General features: G+C 54.5%; 2 protein-coding genes across 6 annotated transcripts; one reads left to right on the forward strand and one right to left on the reverse strand.

The window, feature by feature from the left end:
• The first annotated feature begins 30 nt into the window (after positions 1 to 30).
• Positions 31 to 9,052, forward strand: CHRNB1 (cholinergic receptor nicotinic beta 1 subunit). Of its 2 annotated transcripts, XM_079798129.1 has the most exons (11): positions 31 to 229; positions 311 to 450; positions 1,004 to 1,048; positions 1,568 to 1,677; positions 1,777 to 1,885; positions 2,257 to 2,404; positions 2,728 to 2,937; positions 5,525 to 5,748; positions 6,256 to 6,437; positions 6,747 to 6,894; positions 7,198 to 9,052. In XM_079798129.1, exons 1-11 carry the CDS (start codon positions 169 to 171, stop codon positions 7,336 to 7,338), a joined length of 1,518 nt encoding a protein of 505 aa, XP_079654255.1. In that variant the 5' UTR covers positions 31 to 168; the 3' UTR covers positions 7,339 to 9,052. The 2 variants fall into 2 exon arrangements, with proteins under 2 accessions (XP_079654255.1, XP_079654256.1); XM_079798130.1 differs by lacking the exon at positions 31 to 229 and having other exon boundaries at positions 408 to 473.
• A 742-nt stretch (positions 9,053 to 9,794) lies between these two features.
• ZBTB4 (zinc finger and BTB domain containing 4) lies at positions 9,795 to 23,905 on the reverse strand. 4 transcript variants are annotated; one of them, XM_079798127.1, is made up of 5 exons: positions 23,767 to 23,905; positions 16,546 to 16,687; positions 15,768 to 15,837; positions 14,293 to 15,344; positions 9,795 to 13,636 (listed from the first exon to the last, which is right to left on the reverse strand). In XM_079798127.1, the coding sequence occupies exons 4-5, from the start codon at positions 15,333 to 15,335 to the stop codon at positions 11,722 to 11,724; spliced, it is 2,958 nt and encodes a 985-aa protein (XP_079654253.1). In that variant the 5' UTR covers positions 15,336 to 15,344; positions 15,768 to 15,837; positions 16,546 to 16,687; positions 23,767 to 23,905; the 3' UTR covers positions 9,795 to 11,721. The 4 variants fall into 4 exon arrangements, with proteins under 4 accessions (XP_079654253.1, XP_079654250.1, XP_079654251.1 ...); XM_079798124.1 differs by lacking the exon at positions 23,767 to 23,905 and adding an exon at positions 20,258 to 23,392; XM_079798125.1 differs by lacking the exon at positions 16,546 to 16,687 and having other exon boundaries at positions 23,767 to 23,895.
• Between the last annotated feature and the right edge of the window lie 95 nt (positions 23,906 to 24,000).

A 24,000-nucleotide genomic window follows, 5' to 3' on the forward strand; every position in this document is an offset into this window, starting at 1 on the left:
TGGCGGGCCTTGGCAGTTGTTCGGGGCGGGATCAAGTCCCAGGGGCGGGGCGGGTGGGCTGGCGGCTGCCCCCCAACAACAGGTGCACATTCTTGGGCGCGTCGTCACTTCCCCTGCACCGGCCATCCCGGTGTCTCACTGAGCGAACTCGCTGAACGCGGCCGGGCCATGACCCCAGGAGCGCTGCTGCTGCTGCTGCTGGGGGCTCTGGGGGCGCCGTTCGCCCCGGGTAAGTCTGGGCCTCAAAGGGACAGGGACAGGGCCAGAGGTCATGGCCGGGCACAGGGCTTCACTTAGTGCTCTCCTCCAGGCGCCCGCGGCTCGGAGGCAGAAGGCCGGCTCCGTGAGAAACTTTTCTCGGGCTACGATAGCTCGGTGCGGCCGGCGCGGAAGGTCGGAGACCGCGTCGGGGTCAGCATCGGTCTCCGGCTGGCGCAACTCATCAGCCTGGTGAGGACGCGCGGGCGGCGGAGGTCAGGCTGAGCGGCGGGCTGGAGGGCGTGGCTCTCGGTAGGGCAGGACCGAGGGACGACGGGGGCGGGGCGAGGCTGAGAGATGGACGGGTCGCTAGCAGAGACTGGGTCGAAATCGGCGTGACTGCTGGACAGGCCAGGGGTAGCGCCGGGTTCGGCGCTGGACCTGCCTGTGGACGGATCTCGAAGTGGAACTGGGGCGGATGCACTGACTGGAAGGCGGGCCTTGCGGCCGGGTCACAGGCTGGGGCGGAGCTTGGTGCTGGATCGCGTCAATCAACAGCAGCGGGCGGAGACTCAGGGTCGGAGTTCCGAGCTGTGGGTGGGGCCCTCCTGGGGCGGGACTCGTGGAGGAATTGACTGACAGTATAGACTGCAGGAAGTCTCGGAGGTAGAGGCGGGGCTTGGGCCCAAGAGGGTGGGACTCAGAAAAAGCGGGGTGGGGGTTTTCCAGGGAGAGCTGGACCCGCCGAACCCCCTCGTTTATCTCCACTTATATAACCTCTACCTTTTCAACTTTTCCCTTCTAGAACGAGAAGGATGAGGAGATGAGCACAAAGGTGTACTTAGACCTGGTACGGAGACCCCCTGGGATGGGAAAGGGTGTCCCGCTGCCTTTACCAATGTCCTCGAATGTCCGGCCCAGTCAAAAATAATGTTTTCATCATGAGCTCAAAAAACACATTTATAACTGAAACAGAAGCTTCGGGAAACAATGCCATCTTTACTGCGGGAGTTGTACTTCATGCATTTTTTTCATTCTAATTTTTTTGAACTATTTTGGGGCCCTTCATTTGATTCCGGACCCACTAACGGGTCTCGAACCGCAGTTTGAAAACCACCGTTGTAGAGGATAGCTAGTGCAGCGTCTTCGTTGTTATAGACTACAAAGTGGGGCCCCGTTGCGAGGGAAGGGGAGTCCGAGCCGGTGCAGGTGGAGCCTGAATCAGAACTCCGGCCTCCAGAAGCTCAGTCCCCCCGCCCCCCCCTGCGCCGCCCCCACCCTGGCACTCACGGCGCGCTCCCTTCGGACCTTCCAAGTTTCCTCCCAGCCGCCAGCCCCGAGCAGCCCCCCTCAGCCCCTGCTTTCCTAGGAGTGGAACGACTACAGGCTGAGCTGGGACCCCGCCGAGTACGAAGGCATCGATTTACTCCGCATCACCGCTCCATCCGTGTGGCTCCCAGACGTGGTGCTCCTGAACAAGTAGGGTCTTTCCAAGGCTGGGGGTGGGCGAGGCCCCGGGAGGGCGCGGCACCCGGAGGGCGGGGCCTGATCCCACCTGAGAAGACTCCTTCCCCGCAGCAATGACGGAAACTTTGGCGTCGCGCTGGACATTAACGTCGTGGTAGCCTCCGATGGCTCCGTGCGCTGGCAGCCCCCTGGCAACTATCGCAGTAGCTGCAGCATCCAGGTCTCTGGGCTCCACCTGGGGAACCCAGGGCGCTCTTAGAAACCCGCCCCCTCCTCAGCTATCCTGACTCGCACCCCTCCTCCGTTACCCCTCATGACCCTCGCATTCCTCTTATCCTCCTGGTTTTCCATGGTTTCATTGCTTACTTTCATTGACTTCCAGTCTTCCTCAGTAACTCCCCTCCATGGCCCATGCCTCCCCTAATAACCTTCCAATTCCTTTGTGACCCCCACTTCCCTGTGACCTCTCCTGGTGGCCCTCATCTTCCTGGTGCTCCATATTCTGTGACCCCTATCTGCCCTGTGATCTCCCTCACTCCCCCAGCCCTGACCAGTTCTCTGCCAGCTCTAGTGACTCCTCCTTCCATTCAGGTCACCTACTTTCCCTTTGACTGGCAGAACTGCACCATGGTGTTTCGTTCCTATAGCTATGACAGCTCAGAGGTCAGCCTGCACACCGGCGTGGGTCCGGATGGGCAGGAACGGCAGGAAGTGCACATTCATGAAGGGACCTTCATTGGTGAGTGGGCCTGGCTCCCACATCCATGGCTTTTATGGCTTCCAGTTTCTAACAGGCTGATAAATATACGCCATCAGCAATGCCAATACAAACCTGTGGTGTCAGCAAGATAGGTATGACTGTCTACATTTTGCAAATATGGAAATTAAGACTTACTTCAGTTTATTAATGATGGGCTGTCCAGCCCAGTGTTCACAGCTAGCCCCTTATCACATCAGCCTCCTCTGCTCTAGAATGTGGTAGAGCAAGCCATATCCGGCACCAACAAGGACCGGGTCCCACATCTGTGTCCCCTTCTCCTGTTCTTCTTCCCCTTCACCAAGAGAATGGCCAATGGGAGATCATCCACAAGCCTTCTCGGCTAATCCAGCCTCCAGTGGGTCCTAGGGGAGTGGGAGAAGGGCAGCATGAAGAAGTCACCTTCTACCTCATCATTCGCCGGAAACCTCTCTTCTACCTGGTCAATGTCATTGCCCCATGCATCCTCATTACTCTCCTGGCCATCTTCGTCTTCTACCTGCCGCCAGATGCAGGTGAGGGAGAAGCAGCCCCAGCACTCGTTTGGTGTGTGTGTGTGTGTGTGTGTGTGTGTGTTTATTGATTTCAGAGAGAGGAAGGATGAGAGGAAGGATGAGGGAGAGAGGGATAGAAACATCAATGATGAGAGAGAATCATTGACCAGCTTCCTCCTGCACAACCCCTACTGGGGTCGAGCCCTAAACCCAGGTATGTGCCCTGATGAATTGAACCTCGACCTCTTGGTTCATGGGTTGACACTCAACCACTGAGCCACACTAGTCAGGCCCAGCCCTCATTTTTAGCAGTAGCTCAGCTTCTTCCTCTCCACCTTTAATCCAGGCAAGGTTTTTCTGTCAAGTCAAGCCACCATGGATTGTGCTTCAGCAATCTTACTCGGGTTTTCTCTTCAACCAGAGCCTTTTTATCTGGATCCAGATTTTTCCTCCAGCCTCAGGCTCTGCCTATCTTCTGCTGCTCACTTCTTTTCACCCAGTAAATTCTGAATACCTCAGAATCCTAGTTTCTCATCCTTGAAACTTCTACTCCTCTGGCCAACAATCTCCCAGATCTAGACAACTCTCCTTTTTCCTGTCCTCATTCTTTGTATCCTCCTTCCCTCACTTTTTAGATGCCTACTAGTCTCTCTCTCTCTTTTTTATTTTTTTTAAATAGTTTTAAATTGATTTCAGAGAGGAAGGGACAGGGAGAGAGAGATTAGAAACATTAACGATAAGAATCATTGAACGGCTGCCTCTTGCATGCCCCCTACTGGGGGTCAAGCCCGCAACACAAGCATGTGCCCTTGACTGGAATCCAACCTGGGACCCTTCAGGCTGCAGGCCAACGCTCTATTCACTGAGCCAAACCAGCTAGGGCTCTTTCTCTCTTTTTTTAAAATACGTCTTTATTTTTAGAGAGAGAGGGGAAGGGAGAAGGATAGAGAGATAGAAACATCAATTGGAGAGAAACATCATGGATTGGCTGCCTCCTGCATGCCCCCTACTGGGGATTGAGCCTGCAACCCAGGCGTGTGCCCTGATGGGGAATCTAACCAGAGACCTCTTGTTCCTTGGCTACTACTCTCTTTAAAAAAAAAAAAAAAAAAAATTTAAATTGATTTCAGAGAGGAAGGGAGAGGGAGAGAGAGACATGACCTTCTGGTCAACGTTCAACCACTGAGCCACGCCTGCTGGGCCGCCTACTAGTTTCTTAAACTCCTTTTTCTCTTGGCAGTAATAGCCAACATTTCTCTAGGAGGCAGCATAATATAGTAAGAGTAACCTTGTGCAAATTCCTTAATCTCTATGTGTCTCCAGTTTCCTAATCTAGAAATGAGGACAATGGTTGTTCCTACAGAATAGGATTATTTTGGGGATCAAGTGAGTTCATGAGCATACCCAGTAAATTTTTTTAAAATATATTTTATTGATTTTCTACAGAGAGGAAGGGAGAGGGACAGAGAGTTAGAAACATCAATGAGAGAGAAACATTGATCAGCTGCCTCTTGCACACATCCCCTACTGGGGATGTGCCCACAACCAAGGCACATGCCCTTGACCGGAATCGAACCTGGGACCCCTCAGTCCACAGGCCGATGCTCTATACACTGATCCAAACCGGTCAGGGCAGTAAATTCTATGTAAGTGGTGGTGTTGTCTTTGCTATTTTTGAGCACTTGCTGTAAGGTAATCAGTACTTACCTCAGAGTTGTTGTAAAGGTTAGAATTGAGTTAATCTGTGTAACATATTAATCAAACTGTGACCTCCTGGTTCATAGCTTGACACTCAACCACTGAGCCATGCTGCCATGCAGGCAGGGCCTGATTTACATTTTAACTGGCCAATGTTGCTCAGTTGGTTGGGTATCATCTGGTGCACCCAAAGGTTGCTGGCTCGATTCCAGGTCACAGCACATGCCCAGGTTGTGGGCTCCATCCCCAGTAGGGGGTGTACAGGAGGCAGCCAATTGATGTTTCTCTCCCTCCCTCTCTCTCTCTCTCTCAAAGTCAATAAAAATTATTTAATTTTTTTAAAAAAAGATCAATCTGGCTGTTCTCTTGAGAACAGAGAAGGGGAGGGGCAAAGGATGAAGCAAAGAGGAGGTCTTTATATTAACTCAGACCTGAGGCAATGGTGGTTTATACCTCCATGCGTGTTAGGGGTGGATGTGATAAGTCATCAGTTTCAGGATATATTTTGAAAGTAGAGCCATTAGGATTTGCTATGAATCAGATGTGGGATGAGAGAGAGAAGAGAGCTGAGAATGATTGAAAGGGTTTTGGCCTGTGCCACAGGAAAGATGAAGTTGTTATTTATGAAATGGGGAAGACTATGGGAGGAGTTGGTGATGAGGGAATTAGGTTTTAGACATGTTAAGTTTGAGATGTCTGGACATCCAAGCGGAGAGGTTAAGTCGGCAGGTGAATATAAGTTTACGGGAATAAGTCCAGGCTGGAGGTATAAATGTAGGAATCATTTGTATGCAGTTGGTCCTTCCAAAAGCCTGTCCTTGAGTGGGCTGGAAACATGCTCACCAATTATGCCATGGGGATTGTCTTCTGGCAAAGCCTAATTCTTCTGCCTTCCCCTCTGCCCCCCAAGGAGAGAAGATGGGGCTCTCAATCTTTGCCCTGCTCACTCTTACTGTGTTCCTGCTGCTGCTGGCAGACAAAGTGCCTGAGACCTCGCTGGCTGTCCCCATCATTATTAAGTACCTCATGTTTACCATGGTCCTCGTCACCTTCTCAGTCATCCTTAGCGTTGTTGTTCTCAACCTGCACCATCGCTCACCTCACACCCACCAAATGCCCCTTTGGGTCCGTCAGGTAAGAAAATCTCCTCTTCTAGCTTGTATTAACTCTTAATCTTAGTAGTTGGCTTTTTTTGTCCAGGTATGACCTCCCCCTCCTACCACTTCAACCTTCCCTTTCACAGACCTGAGGGAGAACTACAACTCTTCACAGACTGTTGAAGTGCCGAGGCCTGCTGCGTGTCCAAACATTGCACCATTAAATTTACCCTCCCATCGTTACCATTTCATAGGTCCCACACTCTCATCCTCAATACAGCCCATCCAGGGTCCCAGGGACACCTTCTCAGGGTTAGGTACTATCAGGCTAGAAGCCTCATAACCTTCCTCTCCAGTCAGGATAGCTCCAGTCCACTTAGGAATTCCGAAGGCTGTGTGGTTGCATTTCCCTGTCTGTGTAGCTCTGTGGACATATGCGCACATGCTTAGAAATGGGCATGTGGCGTGGGGGTGGTTGGCTGTTTCCCTTCTGGTCTAAAAGCATGAGAGCCCCGTCCAACACGCCTCTTCTTCTGCTCTGCAGATCTTTATCCACAAACTCCCTCTGTACCTGGGTCTGAAGAGGCCCAAACCTGAGAGAGACCAGATGCCGGAGCCACCCTCTGTGTCCCTCAGGGAGTCTCCTGGAAGTGGCTGGGGTCGGGGAACCGATGAATACTTCATCCGGAAGCCACCGAATGATTTTCTCTTCCCCAAACCCAACAGGTAGAACCTACTCAGAGAGGGAGAACTACAATTTCCAGAAGACTGTGCGGAGGCAGGCGGTCTAAGCTCCCAAAAGATGCTGAGCATCATGGGAGTTGTAGTATCCCTGCTGCTGCCCACTTTGCTGAAAGGTGGAAACTCCGCCATAGAGATGGGAGGAATTACGGGAGGCTGGCGAAGTCACTGCCGCCGGCGGGGAGAGCCTGAAAGCGCTTGAAAAGGGGCAGGATGTTGGGGCGGGGGCTACGGCCAGAACGCAGGCTGTGTCTTTGCACCGGGGACCTGACCAAACGGTCCCGCCTCTTCCAGGTTCCAGCCTGAATTGTCTGCCCTGGATCTACGGCGATTTATCGATGGTCCAAACCGGGCTGTGGGCCTGCCCGCCGAGTTACGGGAGGTCGTTTCCTCCATCAGTTACATCGCTCGACAGCTGCAGGAACAGGAGGACCACGATGCGGTAAGTCCAGGGAGGGTGGAGCAGGGCAGAGCCTTGGCTCCACCCACAAGCTCAGGCTCCGCCTCTAAATACGTTTTTATTTTTGATTGGAAGCTTTCCTCACGTGGTCCCGCCCCCTGCTTTCCGACTGGTTCTTTTTTTCTTTTTTTTTAATCCGACTGGTTCTTCACTGTCACCAATCGTTGGTAGTTTCGCTGCCTGCCCGTATCTCAGAGCTGTTGTAGGAGGACCAGGGCAGGGTACAGGGACTTGGGGGGTGGCCTTCCCTGGGGCTCAGGGACAGTTTTCTCTGCTTACCCCCAGTTGAAGGAAGACTGGCAATTTGTGGCCATGGTAGTGGACCGCCTCTTCCTGTGGACCTTCATCATCTTCACGAGTGTCGGGACCCTCGTCATCTTCCTGGACGCCACATACCACTTGCCCCCGCCCGACCCCTTTCCTTAGGACCTAGAGCCAAGACCCAAGTCCTCGGTCAGCTGAATTGAGAGTTTGGCCCTATCCCTTTCTGCCTCTCAACTCCTTCACTAGGGATCCAGTCATGTCATTTTGTTTCCAGGGAAAACCTAAGTGGGACTGGGCATACGGAAGCCTTGGGCCCACCAGAAATGCACTGTCAGCTTATTTACCCTTTGGCTTCTTAAAGAAACTCTTTTGACTATCAACACCCAGGTTTCCAGTAAAAAGGAACAAAGAACAAGAACGAGACTGTAAGCCTTATGAGTGCAGGAACTGTGTCTTGTACCCCAGCACCTAGCACATGTCCTCCTTAACATTTGTTGAATAAATAGGGAACTTTTTTTTTCTGGAAGGAAATACAACAATTAATAGCACTTATGTTTGCATGTTGGGACTAGTGGTCATTTTTGTTTTTACCATTCTGTAACGTAATGTGTTTTGAAATAAGTATTATCTTTAAGATAAGAAAAAAAGGTTATTTATAAAAGGATGTATTTGTAATAAGGAGAAAAAGCTCACTTAAAAAAAAATCTTCGAGTTCCAGCTTTGGTGCTTAAACTTTGGACAAGCTAAAACTGCTCTAAGTTTCTAAATTTTACAGTGAAGCTAATAATAGTATCTGCCCCTTACTCTAAGGATCATATGAGAAGAATAGAGGCCCGATACATGAAATTCGTGCATGAGTAGGCCTTCCTTCCCCCTGGCACCCGGGACCCGGGCTTCCCTTGAAGCCCTGCTTCATCCAGAAGGTCATCCTGAAGGACACTGGTCTAATTAGCATATTATGCTTTTATTATTATAGATGGGAACAAAAGCACTATGTAGTGTGTATCAGAGGTTGTAAACTTGTGTCTTGTTTGGCTCATGGTATTGGCCTGAATAATTCTTTTTTTTTTTTTTTTTATCCTCACCCGAGGATATTTTTCCATTGATTTTTAGAGAGAGTGGAAGAGAGAGGGAATGACAGAGAGAAATGTCGATGTTAGAGAAACACATCTGGTTGCCTCCTGTGCACAGGTCCCCAACCAAGGCCGGGGCCTGGGAGGCGGGGAGCCTGCAACCAAGGTCCGTGCCCTTGACTGGATTTGAATCCGGAACCCTTTGGTCCGCAGGCCAACGCTCTATCCACTGAGCCAAACCAGCTAGGGCTTGGCCTGAATAATTCTAAATTTGAATTAGTTAGCTAATTTTAAAATTTGGGTATTTCACAGAGAAATTTGGATTTCTGGCTCCTCTTGAAAAATTTTAAAAAACCTATAGTAACACCAGGCCTGATTCCCCTACTGGCAGCAACCTGCTAGAGCTCATTAGTGGTTGCCCACTCTGATCAATCCCTCAAAGCCCCCGCCCACCTGACCAGCTCCACTCATTTTACTTACCCATCCCTCTGTAACACTAGACAAAATACAGGGGAGGGCATGGGGGTTGAAGCCAATGGGAGGAGTGGAAAAAAGAAAGGTTGTTGTGTCTCTTACAGCCATCCCATATTTTGTGCCTGTTTCCTTCCAATTTGGAGAAAGGGTTACACCTGATTTAAGGCAGTGCCTTTCTGGGACATGAGGATCTTGTGCCCAGCAGGTTGTGTGAACTGAACTGAGTTGAATGTTTCTGCCTGGAGGTCGGACCAAAGTCAGCTGGAGCCTAGTAGGCTGCTGCAGTTACAGCGAAGTACCTCACACCCACTCAGTTGCTGGAGGTTGTTGTCCTAAGAGGGAGAATAGGGCTACAGCTCCCAAGGATCCCTGTGGGACAAGGTCAGCATGTCCCTGTCCAGCCAGACCCACCCACCACACAAATAATTGCACCTGGCATCCCACTGCGGAGCACAGTTTGTTTGTCTTGTTGGTTTATTGGCCTAGAGAGTTGGACACACACACAAATGCGGAGATAAATATTGGTCAATTTCTCTAAATCTGGGTCCTCACTACATATAGAACTAGAGTCTGCAGAATTCTAAATCTCGCGTGCTGTGGCACAGAACCAGTGGCCTTCCTACTCCACCGTCACCCTTCTTCCCAGGGAACACGAGGAAAGGGCACAAACTGACAAGACGATACTTTTCAAAAGATGAAATTGCAAAACCCCAAATTTCCAACACCTGAAATTCACAATATTCAAGTTCCCCATGTCTTTTAATCGCCATTTTGCCACACTCTCATTTGTTGCCCCGAACCACCAAATTCTGGAAACTTCTCCCTAAATCATATTTTCAAAAAAATAAATGTCTACAATCTCAGTTCTCCCTAAATGGTTTTAGATTTTTGACCTGCAGAAATTAAAATTCCCTGGCCCATCCTCAACCCCTTCCATCTCCTGTGCCTTTTTGCCTCAGCGGTTCAGGGTAAGGATATAAGGGGACTGTCATCCCATCTGGCCCCTGCCTCCAAGGCCTTCCTCAGTCTCTCTTGTGATTCCGCTGTGTGTGTATATATATAATCTGTGTGTAGATATAGATATATATATGTATTCTTTATTATGTACTTTTTTCGCAGTTTTTCTAAAGTGCCAGAAACAAGATTTGTGGGAACGTTTTAGTGATTTTTTTTTTTTGCATTTTTCCCTGTTTAAAAATTTTTTTTTTTCTCCCATAAAAATTGGAACTTGGTACATTCAGTAGGAAAACTCTTCACTCGGACTGTGGCCAAGACCAAGAAAAGTGCAAAGAGACAGAGTAGTGAAGGAGCGACACTCCTCCATGGTTAACATTCAGGGAGCCTGGCAAAAACCTCCCCCTTTGTGTAGTCTGGGAGGGTAAGAGGAGGCAGGAGGATGCTCCTGTCCCTTCCCCCAAATTCACCTCCCTCTAAAAGCCATGATCTTGCCCTTTCAACATGTTTTGAGAGGGCAGCCATCTTGGCCCCAGAAAACAGTAGCTGGGAAAAAGGCTGCCATTTTGGTGATAGCAACTTTCCCCCTTTCTAAAACTGCACTCCTCTAATTCCCATTTTTCAAATTTGCTCCCCAAAACTGGCTCTCCCCTTGTGAGCTGGGTTTTTTGGGGTGAGGTGGGTTAGATGGGAAATGCTCATCCAATCACAGAGTGGGGAGGCCATGTTATCAGAGAATTAGGAGCAAATGTTTCTCCAACAACCCACTGGAAGGAAACATAGGGACCCTGACCAGGGTTAACTAGTGCAAATTAGGGATTAGGGACTATTTAAGGTCCCTGCACCCCATCCTAGGCTGGGATCTTTGGGTGTGGGGAACTGAATCAAAGATGGGGTATAAGGTGCTATTTTGGAGGGAAAATTGGTGGGGATACCCCAAAGCCCACCAAGGGAATAGTATGGTTTCCCCAAAACCATCTGGAGTGATTGGTGAGGGAAGTGGTACTGGGGAAGATGGGGGTAAAGGTAAGGATGGGAGGTCATGTGCAAATCTTGAGCTTACCCGCCCATCCAACCCCCATTATTTTTCTGGCTATTTGGTCTAGTCTGGGAGAAACCATCAGGAAGAAAAAAAACAAACAGGGAAAAAGTAGATTCCCTTCCCCATCCCATATGGAGGTCCTCCCTCCTAGCCCCCAAATCTGGTTTAGCCCAGAAGAGGCCATATGTAGAGGCAGAAAGAGATGTGATCTACTCATCTCTTTTGCCTTGGAAGAATCTGGGGCTCACTGGATTTGGGGGTCAAGATAGAACCAAGATTGGTGCTGCCCTGGGCTGGGAAAGAAACAGATGGGTAACCCTCCTCCCCAACACCTCCTTGACCTGGCCTGGAAGAGGCCATCTCCAGGGTCTAGGAGTATGAGGAGGAATATGGAAGATCCAGAGGCATGGAAGCCAAGGAAGGCATGGCATCTTAACGTAAAGGAAAAAGAAACACAGAAATCCACCGTCGGAAGAATAGAATCCAAAGCCAAGCTCCCCTGTGGGTGGGTGTCAGGTATCACAATGGTCTGGTCCAGGCCCTGGGCCAAGAATGGAATGTGCTAGGAAGCATCTGGGCAAGGGCTTAGAGAAAGCTTCAGGAGGGAGGATCATTAGGTAAGAGAGATGGTTTCCCCCTAGGTATACGAATCAGGGGACGGATTAGACATTCAGAGCTGGTGGGGGCCATGAGTAGAGATTCATATAAGTATATTGCTCAGTTGCCCCAAGGGCTGGCCAAGGGGATGGGAGCTGGCCCTGCCCCTCATGGAGGTCATTCCCTGGAGGAGAACCGAGAGGGGAACCACCAAAGATCCCTTCCCAGGAGATAGGAAAACTACAATCTCACACAAAGCAGCCTGACTCCTGAGCTCCAGGGGCCCCTAAGTCCCTGCACGAGAGTGTGGAGGGGCTCCCAAGGGCAAGGAGGCCAGGGAGCTGGTAGTGGCGGGGGGTTCAGGGAGGGTGGCATCTGGTGAAAGGGGAAATCTGGGCCCAGAGCTCACCCCACATCTCCCTTCTGGGTTCCTTCAATCCCTGCCCATTCCCCTTCTCCCTTAGGGGGGACTGGTGGAGGAAGAGTTGGGGGAGGCGGTGTTGGGGGCGGAGGGGGTACTGCTTGAGGATTGACTGCGTAGCCAAAGACCCCTGGTAGGAAAGGGAGGGCGCCCCCGCCCTTCTCGTCAGGTAGGACCATGTTAAGAGCCACTGGGAGAGCAGCCAAGTTGCTGAAGTTGTAAGGGTAGGCAGCAAGGAGCTGGGGGCCATAGACGAGGGGGTAGGGCTCGGGGTAGAAGGTGACTTTGGCAGCTCCTATCCCTTCCATTCGGTCCCCCTCCCTAGCCCCCACTGGCCCCTCACTACCCGGTTTTCCCCTACCACTACCGGGTTCCCGGCCGCTTCCAATCAGAGCCAGTGGGAATTCCTGCACAGGGGGGTATGCATAGGCGCCCCCTCCTGCCACCACCGGGAGCTCCTCACCCCCTGAGATGACAGGGTCCTGGACTGAGGAGGCCTCGGAAGCTTCCTCTGCAGCAGCACTCCCGCCACCGGCCTCCCCGCTGGATGAGGAGACTTGCATCTCTTGGGGGGCCTCCTCCTTGACATCCCCGGGTCTGGTGCCAGTGCTGCCCTTGGAGTAGGCAATGACAGGTGTGGGGGTGCCCCCAGGCCTCTCAGCAGCATGCCTCTGCCCGTGGCGGCTCAGGGCGGCTGCCGTCTTGCACACCTTGGCGCAGTGAGGGCAGGCAAAGCGTGTGGAAGACCTCCGTCCAGCCCGGGAGCTGTGGGCCCCACTGTGGGCCTCCTGGTGCTTTCGCAGCTTCCTCTGGGTAGCAAAGGTTTGGGCACAGTCTCCGCAGCGGTGCCTCCGCTCACCACAGGCACGCCCTATGGGGCCCTCAGCCCCTGGGGTCTCCTCCCAGCTCCTCGGTTCCAGCTTCTGTCTCCAGCGCGGTGGCCTGCGGCCTCTGGGTGTCCCACTGCCCCCGCCTGCGGCACCAGCCTTGCGCTTGGGCTTGTACGAGTAGTAGGGCCTCCAGAGTTGGTCCTCCCCACCAGCCTTCGATTCCTCCTCCTCCTCATCGTCCTCCTCTTCATCCTCCTCCTCACTCTCCTCCACTTCCTCTGTACTCAGTTCCCCAGGACGCAGGTCAGTTTCTGAGATGCGGCGCTTGACAATGGCCTCCTCACCAATTCGCACAGTGATCTGACACAGTGGAGGTGGCACCTGTAGCTGAGGACCCCGGCCAGGCCCTGCGGGAGGACCCCCATCCCCGCCACTCCCACCAGCTGGCTTGGCCATGTAGGTCAGAGTCCTGCCGGCCCGCAGGCTGCGGCCTTTGGTCTCCTCTGTGGCCGTGGCAGGCCCTGCAGGCGTGGCGGGGCTGCCCGCCGTGGCTGGGCTGGTTGGTGTGGGTGTAGGCACTGGGGGAGGAGGTGGGTACTCACGTTTTTTGGGGGGCCTCGGGGGAGCAGTGTAAGTGATGACCGAGGCGGCTTGGGCCCCACCTGTGTTGGCCAGCCCACCCCCTGTTCCACCACTACTACTGCCCCCATGAACAATGACAGAGGGAGCTGTGTGGGCAAAAGTGATGACGGAGGGTGGGGGGCCAGGCTCTGGGGCAGGTGGGGGTCCAGGCGGTGAGCTGGCCGGCATTGCTGTCGGGGCCGGTGTGTTGAGGCTTGGAGAAAGAGGGGCCTCAGGGGCTCCCTGGCTGTAGGTCTTGTAGGGTCGCTTGGCTGCCCGCATGGGGAGCAGGCGGTACAGCTTGAGGGTATTGAGCTTGGGCTTATAGCCTCCATTGGGCGTCTTCTCACTGGCTAGGAGGCCTGGGCTAATCCCGTGAAAGGCTCGCTGGTGGGTCTTCAGGTTATAGTAAGTGACAAAGGTTTCCCAGCAGAAGATGCACTGGTACCTGGGCCGGGACACAGGAAACAGGGTAGGGACAGAGCCAGTTGAGTCAGGAGCCCTGAAGCCAGGGCCTCAGCTTCCCGTAACCTCCACTGCCCTCCACTCAGACCTGGAACTCCCTCAGCCACTTGCTCACCCGCCTTTCCTGCTGCTTACCCACCCTGCCAGCCTCGGGAGGGACCCCAGTCCTGCCTAGCTCAGTGTCCCCACCCCAGCTGTGAGACACTGGACCTCAGCTGTTCCATCTGCGACCTGGGAATAGTCACACACCTTGCCTAATTCACCAGGCCTTCTTCTAAGCTCAAATGACAGGGAAATGTGTTATGAACAGGGACACTTATGGAAATACATATTATAACGACTGGTGGGCACAGTCTTTTCCTGTGAGGGTAACTTTTATCCTTCCTCCTCGGTCTTCATAGCACCAGCCGGGTTGCGGCACCTAGAGGTGCTAATAAGTATCAGCAGGAGGAGCTGGGGCTGAAAGGAGGCAGATGGGTAGGTGATGAAGAGCAGGTGCGCGGGGCCAGCGGTGAGCAGGAGTCTCAAGGTGAGTTCCTAGGCTCCATGCTCTGCCCGCTCCCTCCCTGGTCCAGGTGGTGCCTGAGTGCTGACTGTTGACTCACTGCCCCCCCCCCCCACACACACACACACACTCACCTGCGCTCCCCGGTGTGCCACACCTCGTGCTTGGTGCGGTACTCAGCCAGGGCGAACACCTTCTCGCAGTAGCGGCAGGGGTACTTCCTCCGCCAGGAGTGCACGTTGCTGTGCCGCTTCAGGCTGGACAGGGTCACGTAGGAGCGCTCACAGGCCGCGCACACGTACAGCACGTGGCCGCCCACCACCTTCACCACGTGCTCGGGGCCCCCTCGGAAGCCCACGGTGGGGGGCAGGGCTGAGGCGTCCATTCCTGTGGGGCCACTAGGGCCGGAGCCCCCGACTCCCAGCCCCGCAGAACCCCTGGTGCTGGCCCCCCTACGGCACTGTGCTTCGTGGGTGTGCAGCCTCTTGGGGTGGATGAAGCTCTTTCCACATCGGGGGCAGGGCAGGGGCTGTCGGGACAGGGCGGGCTGCGAGTCAGGGGCCTGGGCCTCAGCCCTGTCACTCTCCCACTCCCTGGCTGGCCTAGGCCCAGGCCCAAAGCCGTCCTCTTCGGGCTGCGAGGTGGCCATGGGGGCTGGGGCCGGGGGTACCCAGGCATCACCTCCCTCCCCCAGGCCTTGTAGGCGGGAGATGCCCAGGCGCCGCCCCAGAGCTCCAATCTCGGCCACAGCTGCCCCATCCCCTCCGCCGTCGGGGAGTGCCAGGCGGGCGCTGTAGATGAAGTTGAGGACATCAGAGAAGGCAGCTGCTGGGACCCCTGGCAGCTCTAGGACCCTGGGTGGGGAGGAGGCAGGGGAGGAAGCTGGAGGTGGAGAAGAGGAGGAAGAGGAGGAGGAAGAAGAGGAGGCAGCTGTGGTGGTGGCAGGGTTAGGGGCTGAGCCCCCAATAACTGGTGGGAGGGGCAGTGGAGCTGAAGCAAGCAGGGCCTCTCTGAAGAAGGGACTCGAAGCAGCCAGGACGCTGCGGTGAGCAGGAAACTTGGTGTCCCCGGCTATGAGGGTGACATCACAGAAGAGGCCACGGAGCCGCTGTTCATTGAGCTGGCGCAGGACAGCGGGGGCATGGGATGGGTCCGTCACCTCTGCTGGGGGGGGCATGGCACCAGCCTAGACAGAGGAGAAGAAGTCAGGGGAGCATCTCAGAGGCTGGGCAGAGGGCAGGGGCCTCAAAACTCAGGGAGGTGAGCTGGAGGTGGGGTGGGGGGTCAGATGTTGTTGGTCAGAGACTAGTGGAAGGCTGACTAACTTCTGATCACAGAAGTCAGGGGTTAACCTTAGCCACCCACGTCTGGCCAGCATCCAACACCGGTATGTCCAATACCTGGGGCTGGAAGATGCCAGGGATACCTCAGGTCTGGATGAAGGTCAAAGGTTAAAACCTCCAAAGTCACAGGCTAGGAAAACAAGCAACGGACACCTCTTTGCCACTGGACTGGTGACCATTTCATAAGACTCGCACGGCTAGACAAAATGGCTGGCCCGCTGCCTCGGGTCCAAATGTTCCCAGCTGCAGACCTCTCACCGCCTCACCTGACAGCACAGCCAACATGGAGCAGAATGAGGGTGGCTCAGCAAGTCCCTCCGGCCGGGCCTCTTCCCTCTGTGAAGGAGCAAACCATGTGCTCAGTAGGAGACCTGAAATGGGAGGGACCCAGGAGCTAGGGGGTGGGAGGGTGCTCAGGGTCAAAGAGGACAGGGGCTGCTCTGCAGACCCTGACCCTCCCAGGGGCCTCTGTCAGGCTATTTGCTTAGCCACCTGCAATGGGACCTGGGAGGCCACACCGAGTATCGCAGCCTTGATCTGCTGGCCCCATCAGTACAGGAAGAAGGGAGTTTGCATATTCCCAATTCAAAACATACAGCAGCTCAGTGCAGTCCTCTAGGCCCAGGGAAGCCTGTTGGATCACTCCCAAGTCCCTCTGGCCCAATCTTAAAGTTCAAAGGAAATCAAACATTTGCATATTGTCTTTTTTATAACGGTTTCATTTACATATCAAAATAGATTTGCTTGAGACTTTTTCTTGGACCAAGCTGCCAGATACTCAGATTAGGAAAGGACCTCCTCTCTCAGGAGCCAGCCCCATCAATCTTTGAGGGAGTTCTGGCCCAGGTGCCAGGGGACCCCCAAAGACCACAATTCATACGCAAGTGCCCAGCTTGCTCCGGTCTCTGGAGGGCACTGGAAAGGCCACCAGGCCAGGGGTGAGGACACTTGGCTCCCACTCCTTACTCTGAGAGCTAGGGGCCTTGGGACTTTGGCTTTAAAATAGGGGTTGTGGGAGGGGGTGGAACACAACTCCTATCTCACCTCTTTCTGGGAAGCTCATCCAAAAGGAATAGTAGGCAACCCCAAGGCGAGCTGTGGCGATCACCACACAGAAGGCACGTCACAGCCGCTCTCTCCCGTGGGCACAGCCAGGGCTTTGGGGTTGCATTTTTCAGTTGAAGATCTGAGTTCAAGAGCCATACAGTGACTTAGCCAAAGTCACACCGAGCTGATAACAACAGGTGGGGCCTGTTCACACAGCCAGGCCTGCTGACGTGAGAGCAGAGCTTTGGGCCCCTCTGAGAGCGATCTCCTTCGGAATGCCCTGGGTCACACGTTCCCTGACGTGTCCTGCATCAGGAGTTCCCCACACAGTTCACACCACCCCATAAAAACCTTATCTTCCCACTTCGTAATCATGCTATCTGGACTAAAAGGCCCTCCCTCCGCAGTCCATTTCAATCCCCCAAATACTGCTCTGACTCCTCCCCTGGAGAACAGGTGACAAACAGAGGTGAACACACAAGTTCAACAGCTCCATGGCCTGGCACATACCTGGGTCGGTGCTACCCTCAGTTGCTGGGTTGCAGGTGGGTCTGGTTGTAACGTGAGGAGAGCACTCCCTCCCATGACAAGCCACTGGCCCACTGGCATCCCCAGGGGTCAATGCTTTACTTGCATTACCTCACTTACTCCTTCCTCTTCACTACCCTAAAAAGTAGCTTAGCTTCCCCATTTTATTTTTAAATTTATTTTTATTGATTTTAGAGAGAGGAAGGGAGGGGGATAGATAGAAACATCGATAAAAGAAATATTGGATCAGCTGCCTCCTGCACGCCCCCTACTGAGCATGTGCCCTGACACAGAATCCAAACGTGACCTCCTGGTTCATGGGCCAACGCTCAACCACTGAGCCACACTGGCCAGGCTAGCTTCCCCATTTTTAAGTGAACAACTGAGGCTCAGAGGTGGTAGGTAACTGACTCAAGAATATATGAGCAGTTAGCGGGGCTGGCACCTGATCCCAGGAAGTTTGACTCCAAAGCCTGTGTTCTTGACTATACCATATCAGGGTGAAGGGCTTGTTTACAGATGTGAGCTATGATGTTCTGATATAATAGGAATATATATATATATATATATCTTCATCTCCATGACAGAGAGCCTCGAAAACTTGAAATTTCCTAAGTGGTAAGAGCATTAGGAGCATCTTTTGTTCTAACAGTTGGTCTTTGATTCTGCTTCCTGACACCAAGCTCCTAAATCCGTGGGGATTTCCTGGGTTATAGGGGCATTTTTTTGTTCTGAGGGGACTGCCGGTGGACTCCTGGATAGGGGCTGGTCACCAGAAAGACCAAGCCATGATAGAAGCTTGGAACTTTCAGTCCCACCCACCCCCAACTTCTGGGGAGCAGAGAGGGACTGGAGACTGAGTTAATGATCGATCATGCCTACGTGATGATGGCTCCATAAAAATTCCTAAACTACAGCGTCAATAGAGCTTCCAGGTCCGCAAACACATCCACCTGCTGGGAAGATGGCGCATCACAACTCTTCGGAGACAATTCTGCTCCTGTGCGCAAGACCCTTCCAGACTTGTCCTGCACACCTCCACATTGTCCGTTCGTCTCTAGTACCATGTGCTTCATTATATAACCAGTAAACATAAGTATTTCCCTCAGTTCTGTGAGCCATTCTAGCAAATGATCAAATCTGAGGAAGGGGTCATGGTAAACCCCGATTTATAGCTGGTCAGTCAAAAGTACAGGAGGCCTGGATTTGCGACTGGCATCTGAAGTGGGGGGCTTTCTGGTGGGACTGAACCCTTAACCTGTGGGACGTGACACTATTTCCAGGTAGTTGGTGTCAGAAGTGAACTGTGGGACACCCAGCTAGTGTCAGAGGATCGATCAGCCAGGGGAAAACCCACACACCTGATGGCAGAAGTGTTATGGGTACAGAAAAATAGCTGTGTTCTTTCAACAGCCCACAGGTTAAAATGAGAGGAGAGGCCCTCCCTCCAGGAAGTAGCGGCCCCGCACAGCGAGCAAAGCGCAGGTTCCATTCCAGCCCCCACCCCCCTGGGCCAGGCCAGGCGCCTGCTGAGGCGTGGCGCCTGCTGAGGCGCGGCTGTGTTGACTTGGACAAGGCCTATTGCGGCTTCTTAGAACCAGATAAGTCCAAAGCTGACCTGGCCCTTAGAGATCACCTAGAACGGCGGTCGCCAACCTTTACCGGTTGGCGACCGCTGACCGAGAATCATCATGATCATGGTACGTACTTGTAGCTGCCATTTATGAAATACTTATGATGTACCAAGTACAGAGCTAAGCATTTTATCTGCATCATCGCATTGCAACACTCAAAAAGGACCATAGTGAGGCAGGGGCTACCATCAACCCCACTGTACAGATGAGGAAACGGAGGCTTTCAATACTCCACACTCCTCACTGTCAGGGAGAGAGAACACAGTGGCAGTGTGATTTGCCCCTGGCCTCACTGCTAACCAAAGAGAGTTTGAACCCAGCTCTCCTGAGTTCAACTGCCCCACCACTGGCCACTGCCCTACAAGGGCTTATGGGAGGTGGAGAACTGGCTGTATGACTCTGGGCAAGTCACTTAACCGCCTTGTCTATGAGAAGTGAGAAGTCCCCTCTTCGTGTGGTTATTGGGAAGAATAAGTGAGCTGATAACTGGCAGTACCTAAGGAGCACCTGGCCCAGTGAATGCTCAGTACGCGCTCACTCTTATTATCATCTACGAACTTAGTCCCAGAAAACGATGCGGGCAAGTGAAGAAAGAGCAGCAGAAATCAGGCTTCATGGTAGGTTTGGTGGCTCTGTGGTTTTTAGTTTATTTGTTCTTGCTGCTTCTCTACTCTTGACTGGCTGTGTGGCCTTAGAGGTGTGACTGAGGTGGGGATCCGGGCACTGCCACCAGACACACTCCACCTCCTGCTGTTCCCTTTGCCCGGAATGTTTTCTCAGCCTCATGCCTTGCTGCCCCCCCTCCTTTAAGTCTAGACTCAAAATCACCCCCAAACCCCCCTCCGCCCCACCAGGCCTTCCCTGGCCACCCTGTCTTCCAAAACTTCCTGTCCATCTCCCCTACTTTATTTTTCTCTTTGACACCTAGTAAAACATATTATTCATTTATCTCTAGAATGTAACCTCCAAGGGAGGAAGAGGTTTTTTTTAAGTTTATTGATTTTTAGAGAGAGAGGAGAGAAAGATTGATGTGGGAACGTGAAACATCAGTCAGCTGCCTCCTGCATGCCCCCCACCAGGGACCAAGCCCGCACTGGGCATGTGCCCTGACCGGGAATAGAACTGGCAACCCTTGGTGTACGGGACTACGCCCAACCAACTGAGCCACACTGGCCAGGGAGGGAGGGAGAGATTTTTGTCTGCTTTGTCCACTGCTATCCTCAGTGCTTAGAACAGTGTCTGATATGTAATGGGAGATTTTTTAAAATTTGGTGAATGCATGAACCTGTCTTCTTCAAAGTCTGCCTGTAGTCTGCCCACCCTTGGGAAGGAAGTCCTCCTCAGAGCAGGACTGAGCTGGTCAGGAGCTGGGATGAAGCGTGTAACTGGACCACTCCTGGGGCGCTCACCCCTTGCCTGACATGCCTCCAGGGCTTTCCACGCATTGCCTCATTTAATGATTTCCCCCAAACGACCACCCAAAGTGGGTATTTATATCATCCCAATTTTACAAATAAGGAAACTGAAGCTCACAGAGGTGGGTATACCTTGTTCAAGGTCACACAGCTTGTGAGGAGCAGAGCAAAATTCAAATCCAGGCCTGTGTGAATCCAGGTGCTGAGTCTTGCCCTCTGCCATACTGCCGGTCCTGCCCCGAAAGGGCCTATGGCCAGCCAGCGAGCGGGTTGCAGAATCACCACACAAGGTCTCACGTGCTAAATGCTAACGGTGTCATGTCTGACTGTCCTTTCCCTCGCTCCCCACATCCGGCAGCCCCCACGTCTGGTCAAACCTGCAGCCCAGCTGGGAAAGGCTTTGGAAGCCTTCCCTTCAACCACCCCTGGCCCCCAAATTAGCTCGGGGCCTTGTCAACACTCACATGGTCCAAGGTCATGGCCTCCCAGCTATTCCCCTGCCTCCAGGCTTACCTCTCACTGAAGGTCAACCTCCCCAATGCAGCTCAGGCGGTATTACTCCTAGTCTGAGAACCCTTCCCTGGTCCCCACTCACTAAAGCTCCGACTCCTCAGCCAGGCACTCAGGGGTCTAGTTCCAATCTTCCTTTCTAGCCTTGCCTGTGTCAGTCTCCCTTCAAGCACCCAGTGTGCTGTACCGCCTCAGCACATCCTGGACCCCCAGGCTTTTGCCTACGCTGGTCCTCCTGTCAGAAATGCAGCCTTTCCTCCACCTCTTCTCCAAAGCCCTGCAAAATATTAAGATCGAACTCAAATGCCACCTCCCTCGTGGCCCTGCCTGACCCACAGGACGACCGGCTCTCCTGCACCTGGCTCATCCTCTTTCTGCTTCTATGGCCAGCGCCCAGCAGCAGCTACCAGCTCACTCCCCACGCTGGGCCTCCCTGAGCTACTAGGCACATGGGCCTTCGGAAATGGACTGGTGGGGGTGCTAAGGGATACAGAAATTGGGGAGGAGTGTGTGCAGAGAGAGGCCCACAGAAAACTGCAGAAGGGCAGCAGGAAGCAGCGTGGAAGAGCGCAGGACCTGGAACCTGACTGCCTGCGTTCGAATCCAGCTTTCCCTCTGACAGCTTCTGGGCCTCAGCGGTCTCATCTGAAGAGGAGAGGTAATTAGAATACCTGCCTCCACGGGGCACTGCGAGGCCTAAATGAGTGATCGCATGGAAAGCTGAGAACAGCGCCTGGTACACAGGAAGTGCTAAATAAGTGTTTACTGCTATTGTTATTAGCCAAGCCCCAGCAGGGGCTCAGCGCGGGCAGAGGGCTGACAGTTGCTGGCACAGGCATAGTCTCCAAACTGTAGCTACTTTTCTGGCACCTTTCCCATACGCTACTTGCTTACAACCCTGTTGGAAGACAGGCAGGGCAGACAATTAGTCCCATTTTACGGAGCAGGAACCGAGGCTCACTCAGGGAAAGTGCCAGTGAAGAAGCAGTAGGGCCAGAACCCCTCAGTTCTAGTCTAGACCCCCTTCCCCTCCACCAGGCGGGGGTGCACCTGTTGTGCAGGCCTCTCTTAGCACCCAGCACCCCCTCCGTGCAGGAGGCCCCAGCCATCGTGCCTTCCTGCCGCTCCCCATGCATATCCACCCTGCAGACCAGGCGAGGCGCAGTTCCCAGTGGCGTGCACACACTTGGAACACACACACCATTCCCCCCTACACACACACACACACACCCCTACAGAAGGGCCCAGGCCCCAAAGGTGAGGAAACCTGTGCTGAGGAATCTGCCTAGAGAGCGAATTCAGACCTTCCACAGTCACAGGAGCTGCCCAGTGTGCGTCACAGACACAGAAGAGATGGAAAAGCAGAGATACAGCAAGGGGGGGCCGAGAGAGGGTGAAGCAAGAGGCGGAGGCTGAAAACTTCGTGTTTCTTTTTTCCATTTCAGTGACAAGAGTCACACCCGACCTTTACGTAAACATGACCAAGGAGCCACTCTGTCCGAGCTCAGTTTCCTTGCAGCCGCCAGGCCTCTCCTCCCCGTGACCCTGACACGCTGGGCAGGCCCGTGAGAGGCAAGCGCTCAGACCCCGCACAAGGACTAGCTGGGCCACCCGGACGGACGACACCCAAGCCTCCCGCCTGCTGCCCTTGCTCTGCCCCGTGTTTATCTCCCTGCCTCCTTCCTAACATAGCCCCACAGGCCACTCACACACACGAAAGGCAGGCACGCACGCACGCACACACGGCTGCGGCTGATCTCTCGACGCTGAGGCCCACATGCCCTTGTCACGCCACCTCCCTCCCCACAAGTGTTTTCTGAGCAGCTCGCCTCCCAGCCCAACAGCAGGGACAGGCTCCCCACAAACAATGTCACAAAAGAATCCCTTAGAGAATGTTGCGCGCACACAACCTTCCCCTCACTAGGCTGCCCACGAGCCCATAAACACAACCTGCACATTCCACCCAGCGCCCCGCACACCAGCGCCCGCTGCTCCACGAGTACTGGGGACACACCCTAGGGTTCCTCCAGTCCCTCCTGCGAGGTGGTACCTGAGTTCTAGATGTGCGCCACCTCCCCATGCGACTTGCCCATCACACAGACACAGGGACCCACCCAGTGGGCCAGCCTCACGAGCGGCACAGAGAGGGACCACACCTCAGCAGCACAGAGACGGGGCCCAGAAGTGACACCTTCCAATTCAAAGGTAAACAACCGCCCCCCCAAACAGGCACCTACAGCCTGCACTCCGGTGCCGCCCGGAGCACTGACACCAGCTAGCTGTGCAGACAACAACAGTTCACAAACAGTTCGTCTGTGCAGGGGGCGGAAGAAAACACTTGCTGCTCTAAACCTGCCTAAAACCCCACATCCAGCAAACTCCGCGTGTACCCTATCCTGCTTGGAATGTGGACCTGTCACCCGAAGCCCCGGGGCCACAGGCTGTAATTCTGCCCCGCAACACTGGACACCCCGCCACCTGGCTTTCGGTCCCCATGGCCCAGGAGGGCCCTACCCAGACCCCTGGCTGCCAGACCAGCACACAGGGGTGCGCAGGAGAGGTTTACCTTGCCCCACCTCACAGCAGGAGACACACAACCTCCAGGACTCACAGCCACAACCCTGCCCCGACGGCACAGGCTCCGGGCCCCTGCTGGTCCTGCGCACCCCGCACACCCTAACTCCGGGGCGCTCACCGGCCCACCCCTCCCCCTCTCTGCCTGGCTCCTACGCCATCGCCCTCCCAGCCGCTAGCAGCGCCGGCCGGGGCTCACGCCCGCCCAACCCTACCCCCAACCTGCCCCAGAGGGGAGGGGGGCATTCGGCTGCAGAATTAACCTTTCAAATGGGGAGCGAGGGCGCCCCTTCCCCGGCCCCCGCGATCGCGCCTCCCCTGGCCGCCGCTGGGTCGGACGCCGAACCGGGGCCCCTAAGTCGTCCCCCTCCCCGCGCCGTGCGCGCCTGGGGGCGGGGCCAGCCTCAGCCCCCGACCCCTGAGCCCCCGGGTCAACCCCAAAGGGTAGCGGTCGGGCGCGGGGCGCAACCCTGGCCCCCGCGGCACCGGGCAGCGGGGAGGGGGCCCGGCTGTTGGCTCCGGTCCGCCTGGCCCTGCCCGGTTTGCCCGGGGCCCACCTGACTGCGATGGCGCCGCGTCCGCCAGGCCCGGCTCATCACCGTGGCCGCCCCCGGCCGCTCCTGTTTCGCCCGCCTCCAGCTCCGGCTCCGGCTCCGGCCCCGGCCCCCCCAGCGCCCGGCCCCGGCCCGGCCCCGCAGCCGCCGCCGCCGCTGACATCATCGGCTCCCCCCCCACCCCGGTCCTACCCCCACCCCCACCCCCGGAAACAGTCCCCCCCAGCGCCGCTGCCG

The sequence above is a fragment of the Cnephaeus nilssonii genome (genome assembly GCF_951640355.1).
Source record: "Cnephaeus nilssonii genome assembly, chromosome: 19".
NCBI lineage: Eukaryota > Metazoa > Chordata > Mammalia > Chiroptera > Vespertilionidae > Cnephaeus > Cnephaeus nilssonii.

What these genes read in the sequence shown, in the direction of transcription:
- CHRNB1 (XM_079798129.1), top strand. Translation starts at nt 169, where the DNA reads ATGACCCCAGGAGCGCTGCTGCTGCTGCTGCTGGGGGCTCTGGGGGCG. An exon ending in GACGTGGTGCTCCTGAACAA is followed by an intron (nt 1,678 to 1,776) that starts GTAGGGTCTTTC and finishes CCTTCCCCGCAG; the next exon opens with CAATGACGGAAACTTTGGCG. An exon ending in TCATGAAGGGACCTTCATTG is followed by an intron (nt 2,405 to 2,727) that starts GTGAGTGGGCCT and finishes CCCTTCACCAAG; the next exon opens with AGAATGGCCAATGGGAGATC.
- ZBTB4 (XM_079798124.1), bottom strand. Translation starts at nt 20,348, where the DNA reads ATGGCAGAGGGCAAGACTCAGCACCTGGATTCACACAGGCCTGGATTT. An exon ending in GCTGTGTGACCTTGAACAAG is followed by an intron (nt 16,688 to 20,257) that starts GTATACCCACCT and finishes TCTTGAACTCAG; the next exon opens with ATCTTCAACTGAAAAATGCA. An exon ending in CATGTTGGCTGTGCTGTCAG is followed by an intron (nt 15,345 to 15,767) that starts GTGAGGCGGTGA and finishes TCCTCTGTCTAG; the next exon opens with GCTGGTGCCATGCCCCCCCC.